The sequence below is a fragment of the Lemur catta genome, chromosome 2 (genome assembly GCF_020740605.2).
Source record: "Lemur catta isolate mLemCat1 chromosome 2, mLemCat1.pri, whole genome shotgun sequence".
In the NCBI taxonomy this organism is placed as follows: Eukaryota; Metazoa; Chordata; class Mammalia; order Primates; family Lemuridae; genus Lemur; species Lemur catta.
Window position 1 is genome coordinate 35,029,620 of NC_059129.1, and position 21,721 is coordinate 35,051,340.

General features: G+C 50.0%; 1 protein-coding gene across 2 annotated transcripts in view; it reads left to right on the forward strand.

Annotated features, from left to right (window-relative positions):
- Nucleotides 1–1,237: 1,237 nt before the first annotated feature.
- Nucleotides 1,238–21,721, forward strand: part of BCL7C (BAF chromatin remodeling complex subunit BCL7C) — a 41,735-nt gene continuing 21,251 nt past the window's right edge. Inside the window, exons 1-6 of one of the 2 annotated variants that reach the window (XM_045543319.1) lie at nucleotides 1,238–1,552; nucleotides 2,109–2,187; nucleotides 2,518–2,626; nucleotides 2,710–2,871; nucleotides 4,762–4,847; nucleotides 5,410–5,605. In XM_045543319.1, coding sequence (XP_045399275.1) covers nucleotides 1,461–1,552; nucleotides 2,109–2,187; nucleotides 2,518–2,626; nucleotides 2,710–2,871; nucleotides 4,762–4,847; nucleotides 5,410–5,535 — 654 coding nt within the window. In that variant the 5' untranslated portion in view covers nucleotides 1,238–1,460 and the 3' untranslated portion in view covers nucleotides 5,536–5,605. Of the gene's footprint in view, nucleotides 1,553–2,108; nucleotides 2,188–2,517; nucleotides 2,627–2,709; nucleotides 2,872–4,761; nucleotides 4,848–5,409; nucleotides 5,606–21,721 lie in introns of those variants that run through there. The other variant, XM_045543317.1, reaches the window with a different exon arrangement.

Genomic DNA, 21,721 nt, shown 5'->3' on the forward strand with positions numbered 1-21,721 from the left:
GTACCTCAGCAGTTTGGCTCCAGAAATACTATCATAACCACGCTCCTAACCCCTTATCCCCTCAAGCCCTGGACATGGTCACAACAAAACTCACAGACACAACAGACACACCTTGAAACACACATACAGCAGCACAAATTGAGACATGGTCATACCTGCTGAAGAGCCAGCCTCAAATAAAATCAACCAAGACACACTCGTTTTCTTTAAGGAAACTTTTAATTGAGTGTAATAAACATACAGAAAAGTACATACATCATAAGTGTACTGCTTGATGAATTTTCACAGAATAAATATGCCCAGGGAGCCAGCACCAGATGACAAAACAGGATGGCCAGCTCCTAGAAGCCCCCTCCTACCTCTTCCCAGTCCTAAGGGTGGCCACTATCCTTACTTCTCACATTGTAAAGGAGCTTTGTCTGGTTTTGAACCTCATATAAATGGAATCATATAGTGTATACTGTTTTTCTGGCTTCTTTCACTCAAGATTTATTCATACTTGTTGGTGTTGTTGGGTGTAGCAGGACATCAGTCATTCTCCTTGGTGTGTCTATGTCCATGGTAATGAATACACTATAACTTATTTTCCATTTTGTTGGTGGGTTATTTCCAGCTTGGGGCTATTATGAATAGTGCTATGAACATTCCAGTACATGTCTCTTGGCGCTCACACCTACGCATTTCTGTTGGGTGTTGACAACCTAGGAGTGGAATTGCAGGATCATAGGGTTGGCGTATGTTTGGCTCCACTAGAAAACTGCCAGGGTTCCAAAATGTCTCTACCAATTTACACTCTGCCAGAAATACAGGAGAGGTGCATTCGCTCTACTTCCTCGCCTACACTTGGGATGGTCTGTCTTTTTCACTTTAGCCATTCTGGTGGGTGGAGATCCACACATACTCTGTCTGGTACGCAGTCAACAGATTGTTGAATGAATGGATGAACGAACAGATTGGACAGCGTAGAATCAGACAGCCTGGCGAGGGCGGACACACGCACACGCTCCACACACCGCATTCCAGGGACGCCCACCCGCCGCGGACGCACACGAGAACTCAGACCCCCTCGCGCACCCGGCGCACACGTGGTCTGAGCGCACGGCCTCGGCCCGCCCCGCGCGTCCAGTCTGCTCGCCGCCGCCAACTCTCCTCTCGGCGGCGGGCAGGGGGCGCTGCGCGTCCCGGCGCCCCGAGGGGGCGGGGCGGGGCCGGCCGGGCTTTCAGGCCCGGGCTGTGGCCGCCGGCGCCGCCAGGCCGCTCGGGGGACTGGCCCGGGCGGGGCGCGGCGGCAGGAAACGGGGCGGGGACTCGCGGAGGCGTTGGGGAGCGAGGGAGGGCGCGGCCAACTCCCGGAGGGACGGCGGCCGAGAGAGCGGCGCCCCGGCCTGGCGCCGAGCCTGAGCCCGCCGGACGGGAGGCGGCCCCGCCGCGGGCTCGGCCCCGGCCCCAGCCCCGCCAGCATGGCCGGCCGGACCGTACGGGCCGAGACCCGGAGCCGGGCCAAGGATGACATCAAGAAGGTGATGGCGACCATCGAGAAGGTCCGGAGATGGTGAGCGCTGCCCGGGGGCCGCGGACGGGACATGGCGGGACCACCACCACCAAATGCGTCTGCCCTCTCCTCGCCAGCTGTGGCCCCCAGGTGTTAGGTGTACCCTGGCCCGCCAGCTGTGCCCTGGGTCAACAGGGCTCTATCCTTCTTCCCCTGGCTACTCCCTGGGGTCTACAAAGCATGGTCCCCAGCTGTGCCCTCCCAGAGCCGGAGCCTCCATTTATGCCCCGCCCCCTAAAGCTTTGACACTCCTGCAAGTAGCCCCAGCTCTTCATTGCTGTGATCCCCATGAGCCGCAGTCAGGTTCATGGCGGTGCCCCTTATGTATGCCCCGGGGGTCTGCAGAGCCACGGCCCCAAGGCATGCCCTCTCTCTAGAAGCACCTATTTATGCCCTGGGCTTTGCAGGGCTCTCTTTCTCCATCTACCTATGCCCCATTAGCGAAACTCTCCCGCCCCTTGTGCACCCACACCTTTGCAGGTACTCCCCGATGTGCCCAGCTCCTGGGGGACTCTCCCTTCAGGCCTCTCTGACTCAGCCCCCCACCCTCCCACAGGGAGAAGCGATGGGTGACTGTGGGCGACACTTCCCTTCGTATCTTCAAGTGGGTGCCAGTGGTGGACCCCCAGGAGGAGGTGAGCAAGCCCCCCCCACCAATGCCCTGTATCTGCGCAACCTCAGGCAAGCCCCTCCCCACCCTGGGCTCTACCTCCAGCCCCCGCTCTGAAACCTCAAATGCAGGAACAGCCGGGACAGATGTTAACGATTAGTAGCAACTCCTCCCCCTTTTCCCTTTTTCCTCCTCCAGACACCCTGAGTTCAAGACCTAAGCCAGTGAGCACAACCTGTTACCTCAGGCAGGGCTTTTTTGCTTCTCTGTGCCTCAGTTTCCTCATTTGTACAGTGGGAGCTTTGTAAGAACGAAATAGAAAGCTGACTCTGACCCTTATCCCTCTAACCCCCAGGAGCGACGTCGGGCAGGTGGCGGGTCGGAAAGATCCCGTGGCCGGGAGCGACGGGGCAGGGGTGCTAGTCCCCGAGGGAGTGGCCCTCTCATTCTGCTAGATCTCAATGGTATGTATGGATCCCGGAATTTGGGAGGCTGTGGGAATTGAAGGAAGGTACTGGGCCAAACCTCTGTGCTTTTGCTCCTATAGATGAGAACAGCAACCAGAGTTTTCATTCGGAAGGCTCCCTGCAAAAGGGCACTGAACCCAGCCCTGGGGGCACCCCCCAGCCCAGCCGCCCTGTGTCACCTGCCGGACCCCCAGAAGGGGTCCCTGAGGAAGCTCAGCCCCCACGGCTGGGCCAAGAGAGAGGTAGGACCAGATGCCTCCCAGGAGGCCTTTCCTGTGAGTCCTGCCCTGTCCAAGGTTGAACTCACCAGCTTCCCCCATGCCTGCTCCCCTCCGGCGCTGTCTGCCGGGGGCCTTCCCTGCCTCTGTGGACTCTGCCTGTGGCTGCTGCTGCTTCATTCCTCTGGCTTCTTAGGACCCATAGACAACATGTCATCACTTGAGATTTCCACGTAAACTTAATTTTTGATCAGTTCATTGTCTTTCTCCCCACTCCCATCTCATATCACTTTCCTGAATGTTAGGTCCTTATTGCTCTTGTTCACTACAGTATCCTGAGAATATCATGGGACACATAATAGGTGCTCAACAAATATTTGTTGAATGAATAACTAATAGTGATAAGCATAAGAGTGATGAATAGTAGGGATGATAACAGATACTATTTTTTTTTTCTTTTTCTAAATTTTTATTTTCTTTTATCTTTTTTTCTTTTTCGTTTCTTTCTTCTTCAAGATCTGCCAGAAGGAAAACAACAGCTAATATTTATTGAGCTCCTGCTGTGTGCCAGGCACCCTTCTAAGAATGTTATATGTTTTTTCTCATTTAATTCTGACTACAACCTTATAAGGGGATGATCCTATTATGATCTCTCTTTATAGATGAGGAAACTGAGACCCAGAGAAGTTAAGTAAGTTGCCCAAGCTCACACAGCCACTGAGCCAGCTTCTAGGGCCTAAGTCCACCTCAGCTCCTCTTTCTTCCATACGGAAGGCCCTGTCTGGTTGGCACCACCGCCCACATGTGTCTCCCTTCCTCTGCCTCTCCCGGCACTGCCCTGGTCTTCCTGCCTCTCGCCTGCACCTGGCTTCAGGCTCCTAACTGTTCTCCTCTGGTCGCCTCCACACAGCTGCCAGAACAACTTTTTCTAAAGCACAAGTTTGACAGGGTCATTGTTTGGCTTCAGATCCTTCAGTGGCTCCGCGTGGCTTTTGACTCCTCAGCTTGACACTTGGAGCTTTTGTGGACTGTTCTCTGATGACCTCATTTGTTCCCTGCCAGGAACACCATGCCTTGAGCCTATGGGCTATGTCTAGATCTTGCTGAGCACTTGTGTATCTTTGCTAATAGAAAAACAACAGCCGGGCACGGTGGCTCACGCCTGTAATCCTAGCACTCTGGGAGGCGGAGGTGGGAGGATCGTTTGAGCTCAGGCAAGACCCTGTCTCTACTAAAAATAGAAAGAAATTATATGAACAGCTAAAAATATATATATATAGAAAAAATTAGCCGGGCATGGTGGCGCATGCCTGTAGTCCCAGCTGCTCGGGAGGCTGAGGCAGTTGGATTGCTTGAGCCGAGGAGTTTGAGGTTGCTGTGAGCGAGGCTGACGCCATGGCACTCACTCTAGCCCAGGCAACAGAGTGAGATTCTGTCTCAAAAAAACAAAACAAAAAAAACAACCAGCATTTATTGAGCACTTACTATGTGCCAAACACTGTGCTAAGGGCTTTACCTGTTTTATGTTAGTTTATCCTCACAGTGGTCTCATGTGGTAACTGCTATCATTATCCCCATTTTACAGATGAGTAAACTGAGGCCCAGGGAGAGTAAGTACTTTGCCCAAGGTCAGGATTTGAACCCAAGTCCAGAAACTGTGCTCACTAAGCATGTGTTCCCTCTGCCTAAAATGTGTTCTTCCTCTCTGTCTACTGAAGAAAACCCTACTTACCCTTCAGGATCCCACACAAATGTTGCTTCCTGGGCTGCAGCCAGGTTCTGGCCCCTTCCTCACTGCTCCCACAGCCCCGTGGCATATGTGACTGGTGCCCGTTTGTGTCTGTTTGCCCCCACTGTCTGTGCTAGTGGCACAGAGTGGCTGTTCAGGCAATGTTTGTTAACTTGATGTTCCAGATCCTGGGAGCATGACTGCCGGCGGCACCGATGAACCCCCGATGCTGACCAAGGAGGAGCCTGTTCCAGAATTGCTGGAGGCTGAGGTGAGAGAGGCCAGAAGGCTGGACTCCCAGTTCTTGGAGGGAATGGGGGCTTCGGGGCAGCCGAAGTCTTGGAGGCTGTGTCCCGAGGTCCAGGAGGGGGATGTAGACCTAGGACCCGGCTAAAGGTTTAGAGGCTGGGTCCTTGGGACTGAAGAAGAAAGGGTGTTTTAGAGATGAAGTCCTGAGGGCTGGATCAGGGCTGATTTAAGACAATTAAAAGCCTGAAAAGATCATGGTGCTCCTCCATGTATTTTTTTAAAATACCCTAAACTATAAAATTAGTTTAAGAAAGTCCTTCATAAACTTCTGACTTTTTATACAAGGGCTACCTTGATGCATTTTCCAGAAATATCAAATACCAGATTCTTGCCCTGAAACACTGTTGCAGTCATTGTTGCTGTTGTTTTCCGTGCCCTGCTGAGTCTGCACCTTGGGCACCTGGCCCTGGGCTGGACTCCTGGGTCTGGGAGGGGAGCGGAGCGGGGCTTTGGAGGAGGCAGAGGCGGGAGGCTGGACGCCCGGGTCCGGGTGGAGCTCACGCCTGTCCGCCCTTCCTCTCCAGGCCCCCGAAGCTTACCCCGTCTTTGAGCCAGTGCCACCTGTCCCTGAGGCAGCCCAGGGTGACACAGAGGACTTGGAGGGCGCCCCCCCACTCAAGCGCATCTGCCCAAATGCCCCCGATCCCTGAGAAGCCGGCCTGCCTGTCCTGTTGCCCCAAGGGCCCCTTTGGCTTTTTACAAATAAAGACCCTTTTGTAATTTTGTGTCATGTCATTTCCCCATCAGGGCTGGGGAGGGTCTTTGGAGACAGTTTTGTCTCATGTTCCATTTCTCAGATGGGGTCACTGAGGCTCTGAGAGGACCTTCCTCTAGTCACATCAAGAGTCAGCTGTGGGGTGGGGACTTGAGCCAGGACCCTGCCTCTCCAGTACTCCCCCTACCTGCCCTATCCCCTTACCTTTGACCTTCCCTGACCTTCACCCTCCTCCCCTGGGAATCCCAGGAACCTTCTGCTTCCTGCTTGGTCCTCCCCTGGGCCCAGCAATTAGCAAAGCTCTGGGCAGCTAGGACCATGAGTCCCATTTCATTCATAGGAACACAGCGGCCCAGAGGGACTTGGGGGCCTGGGATGACCCAACTCATTCCCTGCCCTCAGGAAGGTGCAGCATTGTGCCTCCCTCCCTTTGCTTAGCCATTCCTCTACCTGAAACCCCTGGCCCACACTTCTGGTGGAGTGCTCCTTGTCCCCAGCTCGATCACCACCTCCTCCAAGAAGCCTTCCCTGACCCCAGGCTCAGTTTCTCCTTTTGTTAAGCTTCCACAACCCCTTGGGCTCCTTCTCTTTGTTTCAGCATTTACCAGGCTGTTTTGGGATCGCTGGTTTGTACATTTGTCTTGTCCACTAGGCTGTGGGCTCCTGAGAACCGAACTGGGTCCCCAGCCTTACCTAGCACCCTAGCACAACAGTGGGAACAGAGCAGTCATAGCAACTCCTTGATGAATGAATGAAGAAATGCATGGGCTGGGGTTATCTAGGAAGGCCTCTCCGAGGAGGTGGTATGTGAGCTGGGCTCTGAGACATGAACCTCAGTATGGTAAAACTAAAGTCAGAAGCCCTGATTCAAGTCCTGGTTCTGTTACTCACTATCTGTGTGGCTCTAGGCAGGCTATTTCTACTCTCTGAGCCTTAGTTTGTTCATCTGAGCAATGAGGACAAATACTAGGCCTCACCTGCCCCAGTGGTTTGTGGGAACCTTCAAATAATATAAAGTCCCCTCACTGTGTGCCTGCAAGAGAGCCAGGGTCAGGTGTATTAGCCCTATTTTTATTTTTAACAAAGGAAGACACTGAGGTTCAGAGAGGACCAAATTGGAGCTTTAAAGAACTGTTAACAAACGTAAGGGTGTTTGCTAATAGCAGCTGCAGTAGTAGTAGTGGAGCCAGAGCTGGCCAGTGGAGCCAGGTGTGCAATGATAGGTGTATTGGTTTTCTGTTGCTGCTGTATCTAGTGGCTTAAAGCTACAAAAGTTTATTATCTTATAGTTCTGGAGGTCAGAAGTCAAAAATTAGTCTCACTGGGCTAAGGTCAAGGTGTCAGCAAGGCTGTAGGGAGAATCTGTTTCTTTGCCTTTTCCAGCTTCTAGAGGCCACCTGCATTCCTTGGCTTGTGGCCCTCCCTCATGTTCACATCTGCAGTGCAGCATCTGCCAGTCTCTGTTTCCGTCGTCACATCTCCATCTCTGACGCTCCGGCCTCCCTCTTATAAGGACCCTTGTGATTACTTTGGGCCCACTTGAATAATCCAGGACACTCTTCCCATCTCAAGAGCCTCAATTCAATCACATCTGCAAAGTCCCATTTGCCATGTAAAGTGACATTCATAGGTTCTGGGGATGAGGATGTGGACATCTTTGGAAGGCCGTCATTCAGCCTACCAGCCATTTTCTGGGTTTGTGGGTCATCTCGTTACTCTCCTCAACTGCTGCACAGGGTGATGAGAGTGCTCTGTAAACTCTAAAGTGCCTTGTATGGGTTAGGGTACAGTGGTAAAGCCCAGAATTCAGTTCTGGGTTTGAATCTCAGCATCTGCATTCATTTGCTGTGTGACCTTGAGCAAGTGACTTAACCTCTCTGTGTTGCAGTTTTCTTACCTATAAAATGGTGATAATAGTCACATCAGCCTGGTGAGACTACTATGAGGATTGTTTTTTTTTTTTTTTTTTTCTTTTTTGAGACAGGGTCCCACTCTGTTGCCTGGGATAGAGTACAGTGGCACAATCATAGCTCACTGCAACCTCAAACTCCTGGGCTCAAGCAATCCTCCTGCCTCAGCCTCCCAAGTACCTGAGACTACAGGTGTGTGCCACCATGCCCGGCTAATTTTTCTTTTTGTACAGATGGGGTCTTGCTCTTGCCCACGCTCTTCCTGAACTCCTGACCTCAAGCAATCCTCCTGCCTGGGCCTTCCAGAGTGCTAGGATTATAGGCATGAGCCACCTCGCCCAGCCCATGCTGTGAGGATTAAATGAGGCAATACTTGGAGAGAGAGTCCTTGACTTGGTACATAGTAAGTGCTCAGTAAATGGCAGTTGTTTTTCCTATTGCCCCATCCTACAGATGAGGATACCAGGTGTGGGGATAGAGCCAGAGACTTGCCTGTCAGTGAGGCTGGGAAGGAAGATCCTGGCACTGGATGGGGTGGTTGTCCCTTTCTGAGCAGCCTTAAGAGGCAAAAGTTGAGTCTCCCCAATTCTTGTCCCTCTCCTGGTCATAAACAACTGTCCCTGAGCCCAGGCCTGCCCCCACACTCTCTGTGGCCCGCTCTCTGACCTGGTATAAAAGCCAGCTTTTCCATAGCCACACCCCTGGTTCTTCACCTTGCCCTGCCCTCCCTGCCCCCTCCTGAAATGCACACTCTGTTTTTGGACATCCTTCCACCCCTGGCTCTCTGCCCTGGCCACCACTGCCCCTCCATGCCTGTCCATCCTTGGTCTCTCTCTCCTCCTCCTGATCTCTTAAGCGTCTCTTGCCCTGGCAGGGCTCCTCACCTCATTAGCACTCTCCCTTTGAATTAACGGTCCCTAACCCCTGCCTCTGAGTTCTGCCCCTACCCCCAGACGCAAAGAGCACCTCCACTGGGGTGTCCCACAGACTCAGCCTCATCTTGCCCCCAACCCGTTCCTGCTGTCCCCTGTACCCATGGATGGCCCCACAATCCCAGGAGCCAGCCAAGGAGGGAACAGTAGGAGTCCAGAGTCAACTTCCAGGAGCCACCCTGTCCTGTTATGTATCTGTCCTGAATAATTCTCCAGTCTGCCCCTTTCTTCAGGGCCACACTGCTTTACTAGATGCCAGGAAAACTATTTTAACAGCCTTCTGGTGAGGTTCCCTGCTTCACTCTTGCTCACCTCTAATCCATGCTCCTCCCAGAAACGCAAACCCGTGCATGCTGCTGCACCTGGCTAAAACCTTCCTCCTTGCTATTTTCTGCTACTTCCAGCCCACGCACAGCCCCTCTGAACTGCTTGTACCCGCCCCAGCGCACTCCGCTGCTTCTCACCTCTGGGCTTTGCTCATGCTGTCTGCTCTGCCAGGGGTGCCCTTCTCTCTCCTCTTCACCTGGCAAATGTTTTTCCAGCCTCAGCTTCTGGTGTCCTCTCCTCCCCTCTCAGTCAGCCCCACCCCCTCCTCTGCCACTTCGTGGAGCCGGCTGCTACCTCTTGGTCTGCGGCCACAGGGTCTTCAGCACCAGACTGGGAGCCCCCTGAGGGCAGAGGATTTCCTTTATTCCTGGCAACGTCTATTTATTGTACGCTTGCTGTTTGCTGGGCGCTGTTCTAGTCCTTGGGGAGACAGCATAACCAGAACAGAGAAAAATCCCCGCCTGACAGAGCTTGCCTTCCATAAATGATGTCATACGTGGGAGCTATAAACACTTTGGGAAAAGCCAAGCGTGGTAAGGGAGATGGGGAGAGCAGGTTGCCATTTTAAGTAGAGAGGTCAGGGGAGGCCTCACTAAGGCGACTTTGAAGAGAAGCTTGAAGGTGGTGAGGGACAGAGCCTTGTGAGTATCTGGGGCAGGCAGAGGGGACAGCCAGCGTCAAGGAGAAGCAGTGTGGTGGACACAGGGAGGGAGGGAGCAGGGGAGTGAGTTCGGGTCAGCTGGGGCCTGTCGGGCAGCACAAGCACTTCGCCTGCCATTCAGACCAGGACACTTCAGAGAGTAAAAGAGGCCTTAGTGATTATGCCAGAGAGCAGGCGGATGCTGGGATACCCAGAATGTATGGTCATCCTGCTTGGAGGGCATCGCCAGGACTTTGGCTTTTAGTTTGGGTGCAGCGAAGAACATGTTGACGGGTCTGAGCAGAGAACGACATGACCAGAGTTAGGTTTTCTTATAAAAAGTTTTAAACATACAGAAAAATTTAAAAATGAGAGAATTCAGTAGTTGAAAGAACGGTACAGGTAACACCCCCCCCCACTGCCTAGTCCTATAACGTGTTATGTACCCATATCCATTCATCTGATTTTCTTGATACATTTCAAAACAAGTTGCAGACCATAGTATACCACCCTTAGGACACTTCGGCACACACATTGCTAACAAGAGTCCAGTATTTATTTGGAGGGATTTCCCCCCCTTTTCAGGTAAAATATCCACATAGTAAAATGCACAGTGCTAGCCGTACGATTTGGTGAGTTTTCACAAAGCAGACATCTGCATAAGGGAACACTTCCCGAACCCAGGACATCATCTGTCACCGAGAAAGCTCCCTACTGCCCCTTCCCATCCCTATCTCCCCAGAGGCACCCACTGTTCCAATTTTGTTTTTAAACCACCGTTTAAGTCACCCTGTTCTGGAACTTCATATAAGTGGAATTAGACTGTGTGCTCCTTTCTGTCTCCTTTCTGCCACTCAGGATCACGTCCCCGGGAGGCACCTGCACTGCCCTGTGGATGAGCAGTCCGCCCTCTCTGCCGCGGGCTTGCACTCCGCAGACCAGCCTCACACTGCTAGCTGCAGAGCAGATGGCGCCAAGTCGTCCCCCCACCCCCCACCTCCAGCTCCCTGCACAAGCCCGTCAAGCTTGGAGCTTAGAGACCTGAGTGTGTGCACCCCGGGGGGATAGACAGCCTTTTCCCAGGAATTTCTAGAATGGGAAGTCTGTGGCATCAGTCTCCCCAGGGGCAGGATCAAGGACTTTCCTGGTCACTGCGAGTTCCATGTCCCAGGAAATCCCTCAGCCCTGGGCATATTGGGATGGCTTGTCACCCCAGCAGGATTCTGCCACTGCCCTTGGGGTCCAGGCCCCTTCTCACCCAAGACTACACTCCTTTCCTCCTAAGAATTGATTTTCCTTAAACGCCAAACTGCTCTAAAACCTCCCATAGCTCCCCATGGCTTTGCTTGGCAACTCACAGCATATTCTCAGCCTACGGCAGTGGTTCTTAAGCTGCTGTACGTTGGAACCACTCAGGGAATCTTTTTAAAATTCTGATGTCTGGCTTCCACACAAGACATTTTATTTTATTTTTTTATATTTTATTTATTTATCATTTTTTTTTGAGACAGAGTCTTGCTCTGTTGCCCGGGCTAGAGTGAGTGCCGTGGCATCAGCCCAGCTCACAGCAACCTCAAACTCCTGGGCTCAAGCGATCCTCCTGCCTCAGCCTCCCGAGTAGCTGGGACTACAGGCATGCGCCACCATGCCCGGCTAATTTTTTCTATATATATATTTTTAGCTGTCCAGATCATTTCTTTCTATTTTTAGTAGAGACAGGGTCTTGCTCTTGCTCAGGCTGGTCTCAAACTCCTGACCTTGAGCGATCCACCCGCCTCAGCCACCCAGAGTGCTAGGATTACAGGCATGAGCCACTGCGCCCGGCCCACACAAGACATTTTAAATTGGTATCATGTGTGACTTGGGCATTGGGATTTTTGAAAGCTCCTCAGGTGATGCTAATGTGCTGCAAAATTTGGGAACCATGAGCCTATGGATGTGATTGGCTTGGCTTATGTAGTGTTGAATATGATGCCAACATTTAAAATCAAGTGATTTTGTGTAAAAATCTGGACTCTGGTTACCCTTGAAAGCAGACGTTCTGAGACATTGACTTTGCCCCCTGAAGTGGTCATGGCGCTGGGGTGCAGAACACTGGCGACCCCTGGAGGTGGAGCATGTGCTCTCCGTCACCGCAATCCCCACCACTCCCTAGTGTCTTACTCTTCTCGTTGATGTTCCTGAGCATGGCTTACAGGTTAATGGCTGAGCTTTGGGCATTTGAGGCCTTCCAGGCCCGGCTTCTGCTCTCTTTCTCTGCCTCCTCACTTACTCTTTTAGGAATCCTCATCTTCCTGCCCTCCAGCCACATGAGCCACTTGCCACACCTGCCTTTGCTCATGGAGTTCTCCCACCAAGATCCTCATCATGGCAGCCAAGGTCCTACTCAATTTGGGGCCTGTCCACCTCTCTTGCCCCTCTGCCCGAGCCCTCTACCATCTAACACACATAACTTCTTTTTTTTTTTTTTGTGACAGAGTCTCACTCTGTTGCCCAGGCTAGCGTGCCATGGCGTCAGCCTACCTCACAGCAACCTCAAACTCCTGGGCTCAAGCAATCCTACTGCCTCAGCCTCCCGAGTAGCTGGGACTACAGGCGTGCGCCACCATGCCCGGCTAATTTTTTCTACGTATTTTTAGTTGTCCAGCTAATTTCTTTCTATTTTTAGTAGAAATGGGGGTCTCGCTGTTGCTCAGGCTGGTCTCAAACTCCTGAGCTCAAACGATCCACCTGCCTCGGCCTCCCAGAGTGCTGGGATTACAGGCGTGAGCCACCGTACCCGGCCTAACACACATAACTTCTAACCCAAGGAAGCTGCCCGGGCTGTTTCCCACCTTAGCACTTGCTGCTCCCTCTGCCTGGGAAGCTCTTCCCTTCCTCCTTCCTCCCTTCCTCTCCCCTCCTGGCCAATGTTTTCTTATCTCTCAGGCCTTGGGTTTCACCTTACCTCTTCCTGGAACTTTCCCTGACCTTCAAACCAGGTCAGGTCCCTGCTTGGCCACTGTACTTCCTCTTTCATTCCACATCTCACTTCCCCTGCTAGAATGAGGCCACATCTGTCTCATTCATCTCTGTCTTCCTAGGGCATACAGTAATGCCTGGTAAACAGTAGGTGCTCATTAATGATAAACGAATGATAAATCTCCTTTCTTCTACTGGCAAAATCCTACTCCTTTTCTGGTTACATTTCTACTATAGCATCTGATTCGGTTCTCCTGGAGACCCAAAAGGTCACTGAGGTCAGGTGGTCAATGGCGTTTAGCTCCAGTTCATCTCACAGTGGGCCCAGTGGGTCCCCAAGCTCATCCTGTGGTTATTTCCCAGTTCCAGAATGCACACTTGGAATGGGCATACTCAGCAGCTGGCAGAATCGCCACATCAGCTAACTGGGTCTCTCTGTGCATGTCTGTGAAGGCAGCGATATACCTGGTTGCGGACCCCAGGACCCCGCCAGGGCTGGCACAGGGGCCGGGCACAGTTCCTAGTGTTTTCCTCGTCGAGCCCCTCCTTTGTTCCAGGCCGACAGCTGTGTAGCAGAGCCTCAGCACACAGGATGGGAGTGGAGGTATTCCAAACTCAGACTGATTTGTAATAACTGTGATTTGGGCAAATCACCTCCCCTGTCTAGACCTTATGTGCCTCATCTGAAAAATGGAGCCGATAATCTTTTCCTCATCTTTGGGGTCACACATCTTTGAGCCCGAAAAGCTGAATGTAAACCAAGTCGGTGTAAACTGAATCTTTTCAACCTTTACTTTTTGGAATCACCAGTAGTATTACATGCACTCTAGAAAGTGTCGGAAATGCAGTGCCAAAAAATGACAAAGTGAAAGTAAAATTCCGCTGTAATCTGAAATGACCGGCTGAGGTTTTAATGGATCTATTGTAAGCTCTTGCGAGGGAGCCGGCGAGACGCGGGTGCACCGCGTGCACCAGCCCCGGCGGGGCGCACCCGGGCCCTGCGCGCGCACGGCCTCTGCGCGGCTCCCCGGGAACAAAGGAGCGCGGCGCGGCCGTGGGAAGGGTTAAGGCCACCGAGCACCCTCGCGCGTGCTAGAGGGGCCGGGGGCGGACTTCCGGCGGGGGGCTGGCGCCCCGGGGGCGGGTCGCGCGGGCCGCCGTTGGGGACCCGCCGCTGCCGAGCGGTGGCCGCCCGCCGCGGTGGGGCTGGCTGTCCGGCTGCGGCCGGCCGCGGCGGGGGGCGTCGCTCAGCCTCTGCCCGCGCTGCGGCGGGATCTCGGCTCCGGGCCAGGCCCTCCCGCAGGGGCCGCGCCAGCCCTTCTGACCGTGGCACCCTCTAGGCCCTCTCTGGGCCTCGGTTTCCCCGGCTGTAACAGGGGCGCGAGGAGCCTGGGGCTAGCTCCGGACGCTCGGTTTCTTCAGCTCACTTGCGCCTTGGGATCCACTGTACCCCCTACGCAGGAGACAGACCCAGAGGGGGACGTTACTCTGGACTAGCGGGGCCAGGCTCCCTGCACCTCCCCGCTCGGGGGGCAGAAGCAGAGTTCAATGCCACAGTCCTGATTCCTAGCGCTAGTGCTGCGGGAGTCGTCCAGGGACATTTCTGCCAAGAGCCACCGTTGAGAGCGCTCACTGTGGTCGGGCGCCTTACACGCATTCTCGTTCTCACTGCCACTCTGTGAGGCAGGAGCTATCACCCACACTTTGCAGATGAGAAGATGGGGGTGACTTCTCCAGTGTCATGAGGCAGGTCAGTGGCTCAGTCGAAAACATAGGAACCCAGGTTAGTCTGACTTGACTGGCAGATCTGTTTTTTGGAATATCAGCTAGCATCAAATGCTTACTAATGAATCCTTTCACAAAGGGGCAAGATTCATACCGCTAGTTCAGAGACCCGGCTGAGTTAAATAGCAGTTGTCCTGGTTCAGTATCTTTGAATCCCTTTAATTACCTCAAAGAGAAAGAATCAGACTTAACAGCTACACCTTTCTCCGTATATTTTTTTAAAATAATAGCTTTATTGACATACAGTTCACACGCCATACAATTCAGTGGTTCTTAGTATTCCACTGTTTTGCAACTATCAACACAGTCAATTTCAGAACATTTTGATCACCTCTAAAAGAAACCATACCCATTAGCAGTAACTCCCATCCCTTCCTCCCCCTTCAGCCCTAGGCTAGGACTAATCTAATTTCTGTTCTCTAGATTTGCTTATTTTGGGTATTTCATATAAGGCCATGTATATGCAGCCTTTTGTGACTGAGATAGCCTTTTTTTAACAAACAAAATCAAGGCCTTGAGCTTAGAGTTTCGCCTGTAACCACGGCCAGCTGGAATTGAATAGCATTGTTTTGATTTTGTTGTATGTATTTTTACCACTCTAGGGTAAGGCATAGGTATTTTCTATTTATGATAGTGATTAAAGTTTCTTTTTTGAATACATTTTTTTCTTCTTTTTTTTGAGACAGAGTCTCACTCTGTTGCCCGGGCTAGAGTGCCATGGCGTCAGCCTCAATCACTGCAACCTCAAAGTCCTGGGCTTAAGCTTCTCGAGTAGCTGGGACTACAGGCATGCACCACCATGCCTGGCTAATTTTTCTATATATATTTTTAGCTGTCCATATAATTTCTTTCTATTTTTAGTAGAGACGGGATCTCGTTCTTGCTCAGGCTGGTCTCGAACTCCTGGCCTCAAGCGATCCTCCCACCTCGGCCACCCAGAGTGCTAGGATTACAGGTGTGAGCCACCGCGCTGGCTTGAATACATTTTTTCAATAAAAAAGTGACTTGAGGCTGGGCTCCGTGGCTCATGCCTACAATCCTAGCACTCTGGGAGGCCGAGGTGAGAGGATTCCTCGAAGATAGGAGTTCAAGACCAGCCTGAGCAAGAGTTACACCCTGTCTCTACTAAAAATAGAAAAAATTAGTCAGCCAACTAAAAATAGAAACAAACAAAAAATATTAGCCAGGCATGGTGGCACATGCCTGTAGTCCCAGCTACTCGGGAGGCTGAGGCAGGAGGATCGCTTGAGCCCGGGAGTTTGAGGTTGCTGTGAGCTGGGCTGATGCCTTGGCACTCTAGCTTGGGTGACAGAATGAGACTCTGTCTCAAAAAAAAAAAAAAAAAAGTGACTTGATATTTTTAAAGGACAATATTAAGTAAATAGTAGTACAGGTGGTACACAAATTTTTTAAAGGTTGGGAATATTGGATATGAATGGAGTTTGGAAAACACTAGATTGTCTGATTTTAGGTTCTCCAGGACATAATTTGAAAACCACCCTATTGATTTCATATTCCTAACAACTCCTGTGAGGAAGTGCATCATTTTACTGATGAATAAGCAGGTTCAGAGAAGTTAAGTACAGTAACTTGTCCAAGGTCACACAGCTAGTGACAGAACTTAACCTGAGGTCTGTGTAATTCCAAAAACCACCTACTTACCAAGTCTGGAAGTAAGATGGGGTGAGGGGGTGGGGAATGCACCAGCAAGCTTCAGAGGGGACTCTAGCCACTAGACCAAAACACATGGGTGCCAGTCTGGCTAAGTTGGTCAGGCACCCCTTGAAACAAATATTCAAATATTTCTTTCTTTCTTTCTTTTTTGAGACAGAGTCTCACTCTGTTGCCCAGGCTAGAGTGAGTGCCATGGCCTCAGCCTAGCTCACAGCAACCTCAAACTCCTGGGCTCAAGCAATCCTACTGCCTCAGCCTCCCGAGTAGCTGGGACTACAGGCATGCGCCACCATGCCCAGCTAATTTTTTCTATGTATATTTTTAGCTGTCCATATAATTTTTTTCTATTTTTAGTAGAGACGGGGTCTCGCTCTTGTTCAGGCTGGTCTCGAACTCCTGAGCTCAAACGATCCTCCCCCCTTGGCCCCCCAGAATGCTAGGATTACAGGCGTGAGCCACCACACCCGGCCATTCTAAAAACAACTTAATGTATGACTATAAACAGAAATCCCATCTCCGTCACCACTGGGGCTTTCTTCCACTCTCAAGGGCACACCTCAGTTCATTAGGTGTTGCCTGGATAACTGGGGTGTATATGTGTGTGCGTGCGTGTGTGTGTGTGTGTGTGTGTGTGTGTATGTGTGTTGGTGGTGGGTAGGATCTAATCTATAGTTCATCATCACTGCTGTTGGCAACAATGACCAAGCCCACAGTGTATCCTTAAAGTCCAGGGGTTCTGCCCTGTACCACAGTGGGCACCAGAATCTCTGGGTTGGAACTCCTTGTACATAGGATCCTATGTTTCTTGGGATATCAGGCAGCTACCTACTCTTGGACTAGCCGCTTCCCTGGAGCATGGCCATGGGGCCGGCACCAGGACTCCCTCCCTCCCCTTACTGGCCAAGGACTTTCCCATCTCCTGCCATCACCCTCACGAAGATCCTCTGCCACCTCCCTGCAACCCTGTCCCACATCTTATTCTTTCACAGTGGGCTTTAAAAGACCATTAAACTCAGAGCCATTTCCAATAAAACTGTTAATAGTTTCCTTTTCCAGAGAGAACTTAATTTTTAAACCTTAATTTTAAACAATGTAGCACATAGAAGACAAACAGAACAACCAGATAGTGCCATACTGTTGTTCAACTCTTATTTAACTCAGCCCTCTTCTCTCACAGTTGTCCAATTTAACTTGGACCCAAACTTGGAGTTAACTGCACTTATCTTCCTGAGAAGGCAATTAGGGCCCATCTGTCCATCATTCTGAGTTGAGAATGTCAACTCTAACAATTTCGGACCACACACAGCAAAATAGCTAATACTGAGCTAATATTAATATTCTGAGAGCACTACATGCATAATCTCACAAAATCATTTCAACAACTTTGTGAGATAAGTACTATTATTATTTCCATTTTAGAGATGAGAAAACTGAGGCCCAGATAAGTCACTTGTCCTATAGTAAATAGTAGAGGCAGATTTGAATCCACATAGTCTGACTTTAGAGTGTGCACTTTCAGACACAAAGTTCAGATGAGGACAATTTCCTCCATAATTTGTGGCAATAGTTCAGTGTTCCCTGTACACTGGTACCCCCCCACCCCATAGCTGCTTGGGAAGCAGAATAGAGGATTCTCCTTCCTAGAGAGGAGTCTAAGAACTCTGAGACCTGGATCCCCCACTCAGGACACCTTTCCCGCTCCCTGGTTCCTGCCTTTCTGGAGGTGAGTTAACTAACAACCATTCCCTTGACCTGGAACTGCCACCCTGAGCTACTGCTATGTGTCAGCATTGGGCTAGATACATTTACAATTTCTCCTTCCCTTGCTACAACCCAGCAAGGACCTATTATCCCCATTTTACAGACAAGTAAACTGAGGGCTAGGACAGTGAAGTGACTTGCCTAGGAGCACACAGCTGGTGAATGGAACAAGGATTGGAACCTAGATACCCAGCTCTGAGTCCACTGCTCTATTAACTCCTTAGTGACCTTCCAGAGTTGAGAGCCAAATAAGTGGGGGGGGGGGGTGATGATTGGCTGTGGTGCCCAAGCAAGCCTCTTCTCTCTGACTCCATTTCCTTATCTGTAAAATCTCTTTCTTTCCCCAACTTTCCAATGAAAGGAGGCTTTTTATTTCTTTTTAGCAATTTTGATGATAACAATGGTCCTGTTTACTGAGTCTTCTTAACGTGCCAGGCCCTGGGCTGAGTGATTATGTATATACACACACACATATGTATACACACATGTACACTACAGATATCATGCTTTCATTCACTGCCCTACTCTGTTTCTCTAGATTTTTATAGGGGAGTTTTTTTCGAGATCACCTTATTGTATCTTCTAATTTAGAGGCAAGGAATTATTTCTGTTCATTCCTTCAACAATCATGGAGGTTCTGTTCACTGCTAGGCCCATGCTGAGCTCTTAGAAAAGAGAGAAAAGACCAATTCAAGGTGTTAGCAGTAGGAATCTCGAGGTGGTAGGAATAGAGTGTTATTCTTATTTTTGCTTATCTGTATTTCCTAACTTTCTACCATGCACATATATGGTTTTTATGTAATATAAAAAATCGGTTCCCTGCCCTCAGTAAAGCATGCTTCTACTTGTACAGTACTCTTTCTCCAATTTAAATGATTACATACCTCAAAACCCCCAGGGTGGGAGAAATCCCAGTTAAGGAAGTCAAGACCTCGTACTAGAGAGGTGTCCTCCTAATTCAAGTGGCAGCCACATCTGCAGTCCCTTCACAATGCCCCACCTCCTCCCCTCAACTCCCTGACTGGCCTATGGATTGGCATCTGAACCTAACTGTCCCTAGCGGTGGTTCTCAACTGGGCCTGAGTGTTTAAGAAAGGTATAAAGGCAGATTTGATTGTCACGATTTCTGATGATGCAAGTCCAGGGGATGCTGAGCAGCCTGTAATTCCCGAGGCAGCCACACCACACGTGTCCTGCCTGGAATGTCAGCAGACTCCTGTAGGTTGGCCTGGTGCTCTGGGGTATCTGGGCCTGGAAGTGTTACCGAACTGGATCGTGCCTACCCGCCTGCCTGGTCAGACCCAGTCCCTTGGGAAGTTTGCAAGCTAGACCCAGAAAATGTGAACTGAAATAATGGAGACCAAGAGAGAGTCTGGTAGAGTCACTCTGCGATGGAGTACAAATGATGCTTCTAAGGAGCCATGACATGCCAGGGTCCCGGTGACTACCATGGGTCTTAAAGGGCATGACCAATGTCCTAGGTGTCTGTGAGACTCCACCATGAAAACTCATCAGCTTGATAGCAGGAAGGGATATATAAACCTATGAAAATTCCTATAAATATTTTTCCTTTTACTATAAGTCATTGAATAGACAATGAGTGACATTTATTTATTTATGCTTTTTTTAGACAGAGTCTCACTCTTTTGCCCTAGCTAGAGTGCCATGGTGTCAGCCTAGCTCACAGCAGCCTCAAACTCCTGAGCTTAAGTGATCCTCCTGCCTCAGCCTCCCGAGTAGCTGGGACCACAGGCACACACCACCACACCCAGCTAATTTTTTATATTTTTAGTTGCCCAGCTAATTTTTTCTATTTTTAGTAGAGACAGGGTCTTGCTTTTGCTCAGGCTGGTCTCGAACTCTTGAGCTCAAGCAATCCTCCCACCTCGGCCTCCCAGAGTGCTAGGATTACAGGTGTGAGCCACCGCCAATAAGTGACATTTTAAATAATTTAAAACTACTTACTCCATTAATGAGTATTCAACATATCTTTCCTTATTTTCTTGAAATCTTTTAGCATTCATTCTTTCAATGAGTTATTTTGGGACACGTAACTTGTTCTCTAAAAGGGATATTATTCCCTTGTGGGATCTTTGCTGCCAAGTCCCTAGGTCGTGACAAGGAATGACTTGAGATTTATATGTACTGGATCTGAAATTCTTACCGTTGCCTAAAAGTAGAACAGAAAAAAGTAAATTCATACACTGTATTTAAGAATTTTATGTAGGTAGAGGCCAGGCGTGGTGGCTCACGCCTGTAACCCTAGCACTCTGGGAGGCCAAGGCAGGCAGATCGTTTGAGCTCAGGAGTTTGAGACCAGCCTGAGCAAGAGTGAGGCCCTCTCTCTACTAAAAATAGAAAGAAATTATATGGACATCTAAAAATATATATAGAAAAAATTAGCCGGGCATGGTGGCGCATGCCTGTAGTCCCAGCTACTCGAGAGGCTGAGGCAGGAGGATCGCTTGAGCCCAGGAGTCTGACGTTGCTGTGAGCTAGGCTGATGCCACAGCACTGTAGCCGGGCAACAGAGTAAGACGCTGTCTCAAAAAAAAAAAAAAAAAGAATTTTATGTAGGTAGAATTTATGTTGGGGAAGGATTATACCACTGTGTAGTACCTAGCTAAATGTTTTGTTCAGTTTATAATTGTCAAATAAAATAATTAAGGTTACAGGCTCAGAGGGAAAACAGTGGGCCGGAGTCACACAGCCTATGGGTGCAAAACTGGAACTACAATCGTGGTCCCTCATCTTTAAGTTCAGTGATCTTTCTTCTTTGCATTTCGCTGTAACTGTCCACTCACAAAGCTATGGCCAATGAAAAAACTGCAGATTAGTTTAAAAAGTGTAACGTGGGGCCGGGCGCGGTGGCTCACGCCTGTAATCCTAGCCCTCTGGGAGGCCGAGGCGGGTGGATCGCTCGAGGTCAGGAGTTCGAGACCAGCCTCAGCAAGAGCGAGACCCCGTCTCTACTAAAAATAGAAATAAATTATCTGGACAACTAAAAATATATATAGAAAAAATTAGCCGGGCATGGTGGCGCATGCCTGTAGTCCCAGCTACTCGGGAGGCTGAGGCAGTAGGATCGCTTAAGCCCAGGAGTTTGAGGTTGCTGTGAGCGAGGCTGACGCCACGGCACTCACTCTAGCCTGGGCAACAAAGTGACACTCTGTCTCAAAAAAAAAAAAAAAAAAAAAAAAAAAAAAGTGTAACGTGGAAGCTGAGAAGAGAAGGGAGGTGAAGCAGAGGTCATAACAGGAAGGCAAACTTTTTAAGTCTCTTTTTTTTCTTTGCCGTTGTGTTATTTTTCTGTTGCTGTAACAAATTACCACAAATTTAGTGGATAAAACAACACAGATTTATTTTATTACAATTCTGTGGGTCCGAAGCCTGACAAGAGCCTCAGTGGGCTCAAATTAAGGTGTCATCAAGCCTGTGTGCCTTCCTGGCAGCCGCACGGGCGGAGCTGTCTCACTGCCTTTCCCAGCGGCAGGGGCTGCCCACGGTCCCGACTCGGGCCCCTCCTCCTCCTCCAGTCAGCAGCTCTGCATCTCTCTGACCGTCTTCCACACTCCCATCCTGATGGCAACCAGAAGAGATTCTCTGATTTCAAAGATACATGTGATTACACTGGGCCCAATGGATTCCCTGGCTAATCCAGGATCATTTCCCCATCTCAGGATCCTTAATTTCATCACATTTGTAAAAACATTCGCAAGGTCCAGGGATTAGGGCGTGGGCATATTAGGACACTAAAACAAGGGCCGTTATTCTGCCTACTGCAGTTACGAAATATCCATGTGCATAAACATTCACAGAAAAATAGGCAGTCTAACATAATATTATAAAACAAAATATATTAGTAACCACCACCCAAATGAAGAAATAAACATTGGCAGAATTTTTATGATACCCCTCCCCTCAATCATGTTTTTTTTGTTTGCATGTTCCTGGAATTTTTTTTGTCCATCTGTTTATTTGAAACATTTTTTGTCACTTTGTTTTATGTGTGTTTCCTAAAAATTGCATATAGCTAGGTTTGTTTTTTTTTTTGAGACAGAGTCTCCCTCTGTTGCCTGGGCTAGAGTGAGTGCCGTGGCGTCAGCCTCACTCATGCAACCTCAAATTCCT